The 12,624-nt window shown below is 45.6% G+C and overlaps 1 protein-coding gene across 1 annotated transcript in view; it reads right to left on the reverse strand.

Annotated features, from left to right (window-relative positions):
* Positions 1-312: 312 nt before the first annotated feature.
* Positions 313-12,624, reverse strand: part of sh3rf1 (SH3 domain containing ring finger 1) — a 31,964-nt gene continuing 19,652 nt past the window's right edge. The window contains exons 5-12 of the mRNA XM_022751531.1: positions 11,343-11,648; positions 8,666-8,776; positions 5,995-6,122; positions 5,025-5,195; positions 4,127-4,410; positions 3,714-4,033; positions 3,034-3,398; positions 313-2,882 (exon numbers count right to left, since the gene is read on the reverse strand). Coding sequence (XP_022607252.1) covers positions 2,714-2,882; positions 3,034-3,398; positions 3,714-4,033; positions 4,127-4,410; positions 5,025-5,195; positions 5,995-6,122; positions 8,666-8,776; positions 11,343-11,648 — 1,854 coding nt within the window. The 3' untranslated portion in view covers positions 313-2,713. The remainder of the gene's footprint in view (positions 2,883-3,033; positions 3,399-3,713; positions 4,034-4,126; positions 4,411-5,024; positions 5,196-5,994; positions 6,123-8,665; positions 8,777-11,342; positions 11,649-12,624) is intronic.

A 12,624-nucleotide genomic window follows, 5' to 3' on the forward strand; every position in this document is an offset into this window, starting at 1 on the left:
TACATTTAATTAGGAGCAACTGTCTTTCTTTTTTGCTGTGGCAACTTATAATAAGTGCGTATACTTTTTTTTTCAAAACTTTTGGTTTACTAATGAGGGAAGAGGCGAGGCGAGGACACGAGCAGTCAGCCCCGTCAGCTGTGGTGTTCGTCTTTGATTCCTCTCCTGATTAGACAGTTTTGCGGCGGCTGCGAGAGGCCGACACAACACAACACAAGGTCAGTGGAGAAAACAAGAGGGGAAAAGCAGCTCTGCAGTATCGTGATGAAACAACGACTCAGCCCGAAGAAGTTATGGAAACCATTAGCGTTTATTGTTATAGAGATTTTTACAAAATGTGCTATTCCCTAAAGTACTTCAGAATGTTTTTCACATGATAGACTTGTGCCAATAGGTTGATTTCAGTTTCACCATTTTCAGACATACAACAGACTAACTACAGACCAAAAACAAAAAAAAAAAATCAAGTAAGTCACCTTGGCATGAGGAAAATCTGTTAAGTTGAATCAAGCAAACTTAAGTTGCCTTATGTTCCAATAAATGAAAATATAGTTTACTACCTTGTGAGAAATGCTTCATGTTCCATGAGTCTGAAACTGTGCAGCCTACGCATGAAAAACATGGACGATAAAGTCAGTCTGATTAGAAATGTTATGTGCACAAAGGTGCGGAAATGAGTGCGTGTGTGTTGAAGTAAGTCTGATGCGTAAATTAAAGGCTTACCAGTGAAATGAGAAGACACTCAGAGGAGCGGTTTTAGCGTAGAGCCTGAGGTTGGTGTGGTGATCGCCATGACAACAATACATCAGGTTCATTCTACGCAAGTACCAATTCAGAAATACAAAAAAAACAAAAAGGCCCTAACAGTGATTCGTACCATCCTTTTCCAAATTACAAACAAACTACAACATATTCCAGCAGTCAGTTACACAGTGGTCCCCTCAGTTTACAACAAAAGACTAAAAGAAAAAAAAAAAAGAAAAACTGGGTAAATTCATTCTCAGAGCCAGATTTGGCAAAATTCAGTGATTGCCTCAACTCTCAAGTGTTAAATGCCCCCTGATAGGACTTCAGGTCAGTCAGAGGTCAGTCATTAATGATACTGAATAAAAGCAAAAGAGGAATTACGTTGTGACATGTTCTTTGATAAAAAGTTATTAATTCTAAAACTGACCATTCTTTCTGTTTAACGAGCACCAAACCCTCCAATCACAAAGAAATCTTACAGTAATTCAAGTCAATACAACACTGAACATTAAAGACTTTGTAAAGACGAAATGTACAACAACGAAAAGCCCAACCACAAAACGACATTTAAGAAAAATAAAATTAAAAAAAATCAAGGGGGTCAAAGTGATTGATTTCAATAAAAACTCTACCTTTTCCAGGTTCAACAGAATGACACTACACACCTCTCCCTGTGGAGTGAAGCAATGATATGTTACTCTAGGCAAACATTCTGTGCTTTAGCTAGCTGTGTTTTTATTGCCACAAGTCACATTAGGAATGAGTTATAGTGTCCAACAACTGAGAGCCTGCTGAAGGGTGTCTGCGTGCCTTACTGCGTGTCCTGGTTGGTTGTAAGAGAGACTCTCTACGAGCAGCAGGTGTCTGAAACTGTGACCGACATAAATACATAAACTGAAAAGAATCTGTTGTGCACCGTTGCTGAAATGTGATGTCGCTCCCGTGATGGAGAGCTACGTCTGGGTTTGGAGACGGGGGTGAGGAGAGCAGCTACTCTGGTCAGTGAATACAAAGAAGGTAGAAAGTAAATAAAGTCTGACTGCAGTCTGTTTGGAGTGTGTGTTTATGTGTGTGTGTGTGTGTGTGTGTGTGTGTGTTTTTCACATCCTGCAACACACCCATCTTCACTCTGTCTGCCGCAGGAGGCTTCACTAATCACATGCAAATACTTGATCACTGCAGGTAACTGTCTTCAGCCGCACCAGGAGAAAAGCTGGAGGCCCTCTGATTGGCCCAGAGAAATATTTTCAGATGTGCAATGTTCACATGGCTGTGCATCGTAGCTCGTGTGCCCACATGTGCAATACGGCAGATCTCTCCCATGATCCTCGGGGTTGAGGTAACGGCTGTGGAGCTGGGGAAGAATCCTTTTCTGCTGCTGCAGCGCGAGTGATGACGACGCCTGCTCAGCCGTGTCTGACGTACCTTCTCCTGTCTGCTGACAGTGCGAAACAAAGCTAACGGCCTTTATCAGTAGTGTAATGGAGAGAAGAATCACTGATGTGGTAAAATGTGGCATAAGGCATGTGCCAGCTCCAGCCCCTCATGAGTTGCACTACAAAAAGGCCAATCTATGAAATAAGTTAAAATGCGTAACATATCTATATCAATAGTTCATATGGGTTGTTTTAGGACTAATCATCTTTGTGTCCGTATGTACAATAAAGTGAGGAACAGTACAAGGCACACATTTAACAGCTGATTTGTTAACAAAGATATAAATAACCAACACAAAAGGGAAAAGTTCATGAGTCGTGTGCTTTCCTCTAACTCTGTCCACTGTGCTTTCACTGACAACACTTCCTGTTCTTCTCTGTCGCTCTCGCTCGTGTGACCAGCGCCGCAGTTCAAGTGTCAGTCTGATCGTCTTGTCCCGGCTGCGCTCTGAGTGCTGTCCTTGTTTGGTTTGAACAGTGATGAACTGTGGCGAGGCGAGCAGCGGGGCGTGGCGGCGGCGGTGTGTTTATTAGATGCTGTCTACAAAGCTGCCGGGGAACAGTCCGGTCCTGCCGTTCCTCTGCAGCGTGCCTTTGAACCAGCCGTCTTCCCTCTTCCTGTGAACAAACACAATGTCGCCCTCCTTCAGTTCCAGCTCGGCCTCGCTCTGGGGAGGATATGAAACCACCACCCTGTACCTGGGGAGGACAGGCAGAGGCACCGTCAGTGACCGATACACACTGGAACAATGACAGCTGAGAAGTCATGACACCTGCAACATCGTGTGACCAACAACGGGCGAGACGATCGCAAACAACAGTAAGAACCTGCAGGTTCACATCAGCGTACCTCTCACATATGATGGGCCGAGCATCATGCTGTTGGGATAAAAGAGAGGAGCACGGCTGGCGAGGAGGAGGAGCGATAGGAGCACAGCCGTCCAGGGGACTGCTCTTCCGGTGGGAAGACTCTGGGACCGAGGAGGATGAGGAGGATGAAGAGGCAGAAGCGACGGCGGCAGCAGCAGCAGCAGCAGGTTCAGACTCCAGGCAGCCGACGGAGCCGGAGGGAGGGGAGGAGTCGTGCCCCACGGCGCCGTGTAGCGCCTCTCCAGCTGCAGTCTGTTCCGCCTCAAGGGTCGGAGAGGAGGGGGGTGAGGGACGAGACTTCTTCTTATTGGAGGACAACAGCTTCAGGAGGCTTTTCTTTTCTCTCTGCAGCATAAAGACAGTTTTTTATGTTGGAGACACGAGTCATTCTCAAGAACCACACGCAGGTTTTAAACTGCAGGTTCGATGAAAACAGAACAAATAACAGAGAGAAAGAGAAACAAACTCTGTCCATGACAACAACCTCTCACTGTTGCTACGACTAATGAATGCTCTCAATGGCATTAACATTCCTAAACACTACGATTTCAATCACCTGCGAGGATTTAAGACGGTTGTCTCACCATGATGAAACATGGCAACAGAATCATTGAATTAATGCGGTTACAGAAGTTCTGATCATTTTAAGACGTGTCCAACCTTGACGTCCTTGTCCAGTCTGCAGGAAAGAGCCGCGTTGTTCGACACGGGATTAAGAGCGGAGCTGTTCCCGGGGCCGACGGGCACGGTGAGGACAGGCACAGGTCTCAAAGCATCTCCCTCCAAGGAGGCGGCACTGACATTGGGTGGGGTCAGAGAAGCAGCGGCGCAGCCCATCGCCACCCCGGCCCGGGTACAACCTTGGGCCGGGCTGGAGGAGGGCTGCGGGCACACGGCGAGGTGCGGAAGGTAGGCTACAGGTGTCGCAGACTGGATGGGCGTCACTGCTGCTGTGGGCCGGTCCTGACTGTGACACGCAGCTGTAAAACAACAACATAAAACATCATGAGACATTTAAAAATGACGTGTGATGAAGCAACATCCAGTAAGTGTTTCAATCCCGGCGGGTTTACCTGTCCTGGCCGCGTTGCGAGCCTGATTCACAGTCATCTGGGAGCTGACGTGCAGCGGGACTTTTGGCTGCTGGCCCGTGGCCGTCTGAGCCGCTGTTACAACAGCGACAGGTTGGGAGCTGGCAGCTACAGCGGTGGAGCACACAGTCAGGGGTTTGTTGAAGTCGGGCCCTGGAACAATGGCCCCGAGAGGAGCAGAGGAGGGGCTGACGATGGTGACCCCTCTGCCGGCCTGAGTGCACAGACTCATGGGCACTTTGGGCTGAGTGCTCCCCGACGCCGTCCTGAGGGGAGAGAAGGTGAAGATGATCACATGAAACCTTCACATGACCAGAGATTATTCTTTATGTTTTCATGTTTAAAACGTTGAACCATCTTATTGTTCCGAGTTACATTTTTAATTAAATCAATATGGGACTAATTTGACTGTTATTTGATTCCAGGGTTCAGATTTACACTGAGGTTTTAAATCCACCATAATGAGCAAAACTTGGAAAGTATTCAACAGGGGATTATTCTACATCATTATAAAAACCATGATGACTTCTAACTGCTGGTTGTAACCAGCTGTTGACGGATTCTGAAAGCCAAAAATACTTTATACGTTCCAACAAGGAAATACAGATGGCAATGAAAACTGGTGGTTTATGGGAATTCTTTGCAACATTGGAATGTGTCTGTGGTGAAACAGCTTCATCAGCTGACACTGTGTGTATGAAATCAAAGTAAACAAGCAGGACAGGCTTCATTAATAAGAATGTTATAACATACAGTTCGTTTTAAAAGAGGTTATCTCTGAAAAACAAGCTGGTGGAATTATTAACCCACGATGACGGATCACAGACAAACCAGGCATGTGTACGTGTGACTGACTGTGCAGAGTGAATTAATGACTGACCTGCTGACTGGACTCATGTAGTTCCCTGGGAAGACTCCAATCTTGCCAGTGTGCATGGAGGTGCCCTTGAACCAGCCGTCCTGACAGCGCTCCAGCACCAGGAACATCTCTCCCTTCCTCAGCTCCAGCTCGTCCTCCTTCCGGGGAGTGTAAGGGAACATCGCCACATAGCTATAACCAGAACAAACAGTACGCAAAACATGAGGCATTTATCAAACACACCCAGAGACCCAGTGTGGTTCATTTTCTCCCATTTGGAAATAAAAAAGGCTTTAATATTTTGAACAGCGTGCCATTTGTTCTGGATTTATCCTGCTGTCTAGCTGCGCATATGTCATCATCTCCTCTGAGACCCTCCAGCACAGACTGTGTCCTCTGACCCAGAGAAAATCAGCACTGGAGGACAAAACAATTTGCGGGTCATCTCTCTACAGCAGAGCGAGAGCAGGCCTGGAATGGCAGCCGAGGAGATAGGAGTCCCAGCTGGGATGTTTTCAGTGAGATCTCAGTGTTGTCAGGGGAAGTGAACATCAATGCCTCGGAGTCCGACATGCACGCACAGGCAGGCGCAGATGACGGCAGGAGAGCAGGCACGGGTGCGTCTAATTCTTATCAGGTGTGTGGTGTCTTGGGGGAGTAATGAGGGTAAAGGTGAGGGGGTCAAGAGTCAGGGGTGACAGGGAGGATCTCCAATGGGACCCAGGAGACTGTCACCCACAGGTTCTGACCCCTTCACCTGTGCGAAGCTCACGCTCTGCAGCCTCACACCGACAGCTGAGGGGGGTGGAGGTCACAGACAGGCGAGGACCCCCCCCCCCCTCCCTCCCCCTCCCCCTCCCCTCCCCTCCCCTCTCTGAAGTGAGTATGTGCATTATGGCCCTGGGCCACTGGTGCGCAAACCGCTTCTGACATTTCACTGCACATCTAAGAAGACTGCATATTTTTGTGTGGGACTGTTTTTATAACTCACACTGTGGGTCTTTGTCTCCCACTTTGGTCACTTATGCTGGGGGAGGGTCTCTGTCCGGCAGCCAATGAATACGCTGCTCCGCCGGCAGAGGATTGTGGGGGAGGAGGTGGGGGTGGCGGGAGAGCATCCTGTACAAGACAAGTAGAAAATAATATTAGTAGTTAGACAGGGTCAACATTTCAGTACAATTTCACAACGGCTCATCAGTTATTTCCTCTCGGCGTGAAGCAGAGAGACGAACACAAGCCGCAGAAAACACCGGGCACACATCACATGAGCAGAGAAACCAGTTTGTTTATGAGCAACAAAGAAAGGAAGAGACGGAGAGATCATCTGTCATCTGGGTTATTCCCCCCGGATTGCCAACACTATGGGAGAGTCTGTTTGGCAGAAACCATACTCTTGTCCACGACTTCCCCCCTTCCAGCTGAGAATCTCCCATTCTGCTTGTTTGTTTGTTGCTAGGAGACCACATAGCTAGATGTTAAATCCATTGCAGCATTTAATTGGGACCATATGAAATGAAAAACATGTCTGTAGACACACTTCACAGCAACCCTCAAACAAACTCTGAGTGGCTTCATCTTGTTTTCCCTTGTTGAACGTCTGTAACGTCAGAAGAGTCTCGAGAGTTTGACGACAGGCTGATGATCGTGGCGTGTTTTTCTTTCTACGCTTCTAGATCACAGGATTAAAATGAAGTCACCAACCTGCTACGTCAACATAAAGCACATGAAAGCGACGCTACGTACTTTTTTCTCTCTTTTTCTTTTTTCTTTTATGAAACTGTGAAAAACTAAAAACTCCCAATGAGCATCCAGTGTGTTGGAACGACGGCAGAGACAAGTCCTACAAACTAAGAACAAGATGAGTCGACCCAAGCTCAACACTGCCAGCACTGAGCAGCGGAGTAATAGCTTCCATGACACAATGGGGGAGGAGAGTGGCACTCAGACAGCCCTGTGGTATGTGTACGGGCCTACGTGCATGTACGAGTGTCGATGTGCGTTTCGGTTCACTGCTGACGCTTGAGCTGAGATAATTAGGTTGCCTGCGGGCTAGAGAAATCATCTGTACAAAAACATCATGTAGGGTTCCCAAGTGAAGCGGAGAGCTCAACCTTTTGTGTACACATTCCTGCTCATTCTGAAACTCCACATGCCAGAGCGCGCACACACACACACACACAAACACACACACACACTCGTAGACAGACAGGAAGTGTACGTGCTGTTTTGTGTGGGCTGCAGGGATTTCTTGACATTTTTAGTTGTACCTGTTTTGGCTCAGCTGAAACGTGTCAGACGCAGGTAAAGGAATCAAACGCCGGTTCAAAGACTCCTCTGTGTCATTATCTTTACGTAAAGCACATTTTGAATAAAAAAAAAGCTACAGCATCTTATTTGACACTGAATCCAGATTCACACAGTTTCACATCTGAGCAGCCTGAAGTAACTATGTCGCTTGTTGGCAGCTGATGAGAAGCGCCGTGAGGCAGGAGCTCTCATCTGGACTCCCAAGGGAAAAGCTGACATCACTGTGTGTTGGTTCATTTGAACCCGTGTTTACAGATCATTTTTATTTTGTATAGTTTCAAACCATTGTATGAAATCACGTTCAACCCGTTTCTCTCATGCATTATGTTTGATTTTTAAGTTTTTAAAGTGTATGAAATGGACCAGATGACAATAATACATGCACATACACATGTTTGTGAACTGTCTTGGCAAAATAATGTTATTATTGTTCACTAAAACCAACAAAATTACATTTTTGTTTACTGGAATACAAATAAAAACAAGTGAAACTGTGTTGTGTGTTTACAAAACTAATTAAAATAAACTACAATGTCTTTAGTTTTCATCTCTGTATTTTGGGTGGATATGAAATCTATCTGCCAGTTTTTCATCTGTTCCAGACGGAGCAGTGTCTCAGCCTCCGTCAGAGAACGACCAGCACGTGTCCGAGACATTCACTGTATTAACGATGTCGGGTACAACACGTATTTTATTGTTAATTAACTGTAATGAAGTGTCATAATAGAGCTGCAGCATCTATGACTAGTGCTGGACAGTTCAGTTGGTTGATGAGTTTATTTTGAGTTGGTTCAAACTAAATGTTTGTTGGGTTTTTGAGTTTTTTCTCTCAGATTGACTCGACCTTTTGCACTTCAGGCTGCATCTCATGTCGACTGTTTACACATTTATCTACATATCTACACGTCATGTTCTGTTGTTGTTGTTGTTGTTGTTGTTGTTGTTGTTGTGGCCAGGTGGATTGGACACAAACACACTGACTAACACACATGGATGGTTGCTCATCTGTCATCTGAATACAGTTTTAAAATGTTGTGATGTTTTGTTGAGTTTTTATTACACGATACTTTTTCTGACCTTTTTCAATCTCTCCCAACAAATAAACTAAAACTAACACTGAAACTGATAAGAGCTAATCTAGCAAACCTGCTTTAATTAAAAACTAAACTGAAATTGAAAACAAACACACTTTCTTTGGCCTCAGCCACAAACTTTTAGGTTGGTTTTTAGATGGTTTAGTATCAAAGATTAAGCAACACACTAACCTAGAATCCATTAGTCCAACCTTGTTGAAGTGTTTTGTTGTTGTTCTAGTACTGGCAACATTTATAAGACTTTTAGTGGCTTGCACCTACCACAGGGATGGATGTGTAGCTCGTCTCTGAGGGAAACGTGAAGACAGTTGCTGTAGTAACCGGACTACTAGGGGGCGGGGTGACGATTAATCCAGTTGTGCAAATATGTACCTGTTAACAAAAGGGAAAAACGACCATGAAATAAACTACGCTGAAGCCGATGTAGTGGACAAGCTCCACTCACACATGGAGAATAGAAATGTGCTCTAGTCAACACCACATGATTGTGATCAGTCTTATTGATTAATTAGACTTCAGGACGGAAGCAAAGGACATACGGGTGTCATTCATCATCTGGGAAGTCTGATGTCCCACAGTATTTCAGAGATGAAGCCACAATTTCGCATTGTCATAACCGTGTGAAGACGACTCTCACTGAGCAGACACATGTGGCCGTAACCAGACGGTAGCCCGACGATCTGATTCGCCAAACAGAAACCTGGCAACCGCTCAGCAGGACATTTCATTGGGCATACACAGAGAGGTGGGTTCCCCAACCGGTCATCCACGTGAGTCGTGCCGGTGTTTAGGTAACAAGGCCATACTGTTGGACACACACACACACACACACACACACACACACACACACACACACACACAATATCTCCCTGTAGCCTGCGGCGTCTCTCCATGCATGACTGCTTCAGACAGGGAGCGCCTCTTAAGGGCGAACCTCTCACAACGTCACATTCATTCTTCACCGCCTGCTTATCTGTTGCGCACTGGGTGTGTCGGGGAAAGGCAACACGTAACAAGTGTGTTCGATGGTGGCACAAGATGGCTGCCTGGAACATTTGTGTATATGTTTACAATATTATTATGAATTACACTCAGGTACAATTCAAACAATCTCTCCTCATCTTATTTAGTACATTGGTAAATGGTCGCTGTGCTTATTTCCGAAGCAGACTACTACTCAGCCCCCGCAGGCAGTGGGGCTCACCTTTGTTGTCTGGATATTGGAAGGAGAGAAAATCAGTAGACGTTGGGGGGGTGGAGTGGAGCCGAGAGAGGCTGTGCATACGGTGCCTGGAGATACTTTCTTTTGTGTTTTTATTAAACAGAGATCTGTAAATCAAAGTTATTGTTAGCCCTGTTGTCACCAGGGAGGATCAGGTTACAGGCACAAATACAGGTTTCTTTAATTCTAAAAGTATCATGATAATGATTAGTGGGAAAAGGCCGAGTCTGGAGTCATTAAAAAACATGATTACACCTTCTGCATGAATAGATGTCTTTGATGATACATAAATCATAACTACATGAAAAGGTTTTGGTTTATAAAGAAAAAAAGAAAAGAAAGAAGATCCTGAAGATCCACTTCACTGTAGACAAGCACTCTCCTCGACTCCCTCTCACAAAAAAGCACAAACGCTGTTGATGAATGATTAATGATTGAGCTGCTTAATAAGGCGTTCTGGAACATAGCATTTCAGAAACTCTGCAGACAACACAGAAAGTACATTCAAGAAGAAAAAAAAAAGGGCAGACAATTATAGAAAAACAGAGCTCCCCGGGACGTACTACAGACAAGCTCTACAAGCTGCCAGGCCCTGGAAGTGGGAAAACAATGCAGATGTCACTATACATACAGAAAAATCCGTCTCAAAATATTGGCAAACCACCAGCCTTTAAAAGCCGTCTTTATACTGTTTAGATAACAAAGAAGAAAGCCAGCTACTGCGTGAACATGCCAAGATCGTTTTGCATTCCTGGCACACATCACCTTTACCTATTAAGACTTTTATTCTTGTTCTCAAACTTCTGGTAACACTCAGCTGAATTCATCACTGTTTAATCGTTCTAAGTCGCCAAATAAAAAGGGAAACGCCTATTTGATTAAACTTCATGCACCGTTTTCCTGTTATTCTCAGCTCTCTATTCTCACAGAGACGCTCAGACCAGGATAAACGGCAGGACACTCGTCTTGTGAATCTGTGTACGTGTTGTTCTGAATGTCTAACACCAAGTCAAAGCCGACCTCCAGCGGCTGGCAGCTGCAAAGTAGCTGTGATTTTCTGCCGTGTTGGGACTGGTGCGGAAACCTTGAGGACTAAGCTGGAGTCGTTTTTGCGGACGAGTGGAGTCACGCATCCATGATTTCAAACGCTTGGATGGAGCAATGCTCTGTTTGGTATGATGGGAGGGAAAAGGGACGTCAGCCTAATTGTTGACAGAAGGAGAGTGGAGCCTTTGAAAAGCAGCAAACATCTTGTGAAAACAAAAGGAGCTGAAGGCTGGACCCTGTTTTCCAGTTGGCTGTGTATTGTCTGTTTTTTTTTTCAGTTATGCAATTAAACACCACTGAAGAGGATACTGCTGAGTCAGCTGATTAGGAGTCAACTTATCCAGCTCACTGGATTAAAGAATGTCACGATCAGTCTCATCCCAGTGAACAGTTAAGTGTCAATAAGCGACACAGTGAGGGCATAACAGTGTTGTGAGTGCTGCACATTTCTCAGGTTTGTGTTTTAGAGCCACGTCTCTGCTGTAAACCGTGAAAAACAAGAACATCAGGACAGGAACGACGTGTTATACACGGCCAAATATAACTTATTTATCATACTGCACGCTTCCACAAATGAGTTTTCTGTTTTCAATCACCTCACTGAGCACAACCTGCAATGCGGCAGGCGTTCTCCTCGCTCTCGCTCCCTTTCCTGTGCGAGTGCCTTACCTGTGAAGGTGCGCTGCAGGAAAGCCCCCCACTGATCTCTCCGATCCGGGCGGCTGCTGTGGGGTTGCTGGAGCTGATGAGGACCGGCCCGCTTATTTCCATGGAGTGACGCTGAGGGGGAGGAGCTAGCATGGGTTTGTGGGACATGGTGAGAGAGGTGAAGGAATGTCGCTTCTTGCTGTTCTTCTTCTCCCCTGCCCGCTGGGCGCCGTTGCTCTGGGGCCCTGAGGAGGCCCCCTCACCAGAGTCTCCGCTGGAGTCCGACGGCTTGTCCAACTCTATAAGCTGACGAGCTGCGGAGTTGAACTATGAGAGGGGAAGAGAGGCAGGGGGGCGATGAGGAGAGTAGTGAGGAGGAAATAACAGATAAAGAAGTGAGGAAGAGAGGAGCATTAAAATGATCATGAGAACTGTGACTCTCTGTAACAGAGCTGACTGTCATGGACGACCTCAATCTTTGTTTCATCAGTAGAGATGGTGAGTGGCAGAGTGGTCTAACAGGTATTTACCCTCAGTGGACTGTATTTCATAGTACGCAAAGGAGCGCCTGACCACTACCTTTAGGTTTCCAACACATGCTCATATGTCCACTCAGCGCACAAGTGAACGAGCAAGAGAGAGAGAGAGAGAGATTTGTGTCTTTTAGCTGTAAAGTTAAGACGCAAAACCACAGTAAAACTCTGATTAGCCTCCACACGCATTTCAAAGACCAACCAACAGGCCTGAAAAACAACAGCAGCAGCAGCTAAACAACAGCCTGCAATACACTATATTGAATATCCCTGAGAGACGTGCAGGAGAAGTCGGCATTAAGCAACAGATTCCTCTCATCATCATGAGAACAGTTGCCTAACTAACTACTAAACATAATAACAACAATATGCAACAGTAAGAAAAAACCAAGCTGCTACAATAAACAATCAAAAACCACATGAGACACTAAAAATGAAATAGTGTTGCTGCCTATTCGAAGTTCATTCTGCGTCTGAACGTTACATCAAACTCTTGTAGATTCCAGTATCATGATGGATGTTGGATGCAGCCACAAAAAGAAGACAGGATCTCCTGTTGCCAACATTTTATTTTCAAGATTTAAAACAAATAAAAACATTTTTTTCTTTTTAAATGTACGCACACTGTTTACTCTGGACATATTAGCCTGATGGAGTTGACGGTTCTACACTAGCTCTGAAGCTGCAGGCTTTGTGACCCTCTCAGGCAGCGCACCGTGTGACTGCAGGGTGGAAATCAAAGGTAAAACACTAAAAAGGCTTCAGTTAAT

The sequence above is a fragment of the Seriola dumerili genome, unplaced genomic scaffold, assembly GCF_002260705.1.
Source record: "Seriola dumerili isolate Sdu_G_001 unplaced genomic scaffold, Sdu_1.0 BDQW01000155.1, whole genome shotgun sequence".
NCBI lineage: Eukaryota > Metazoa > Chordata > Actinopteri > Carangiformes > Carangidae > Seriola > Seriola dumerili.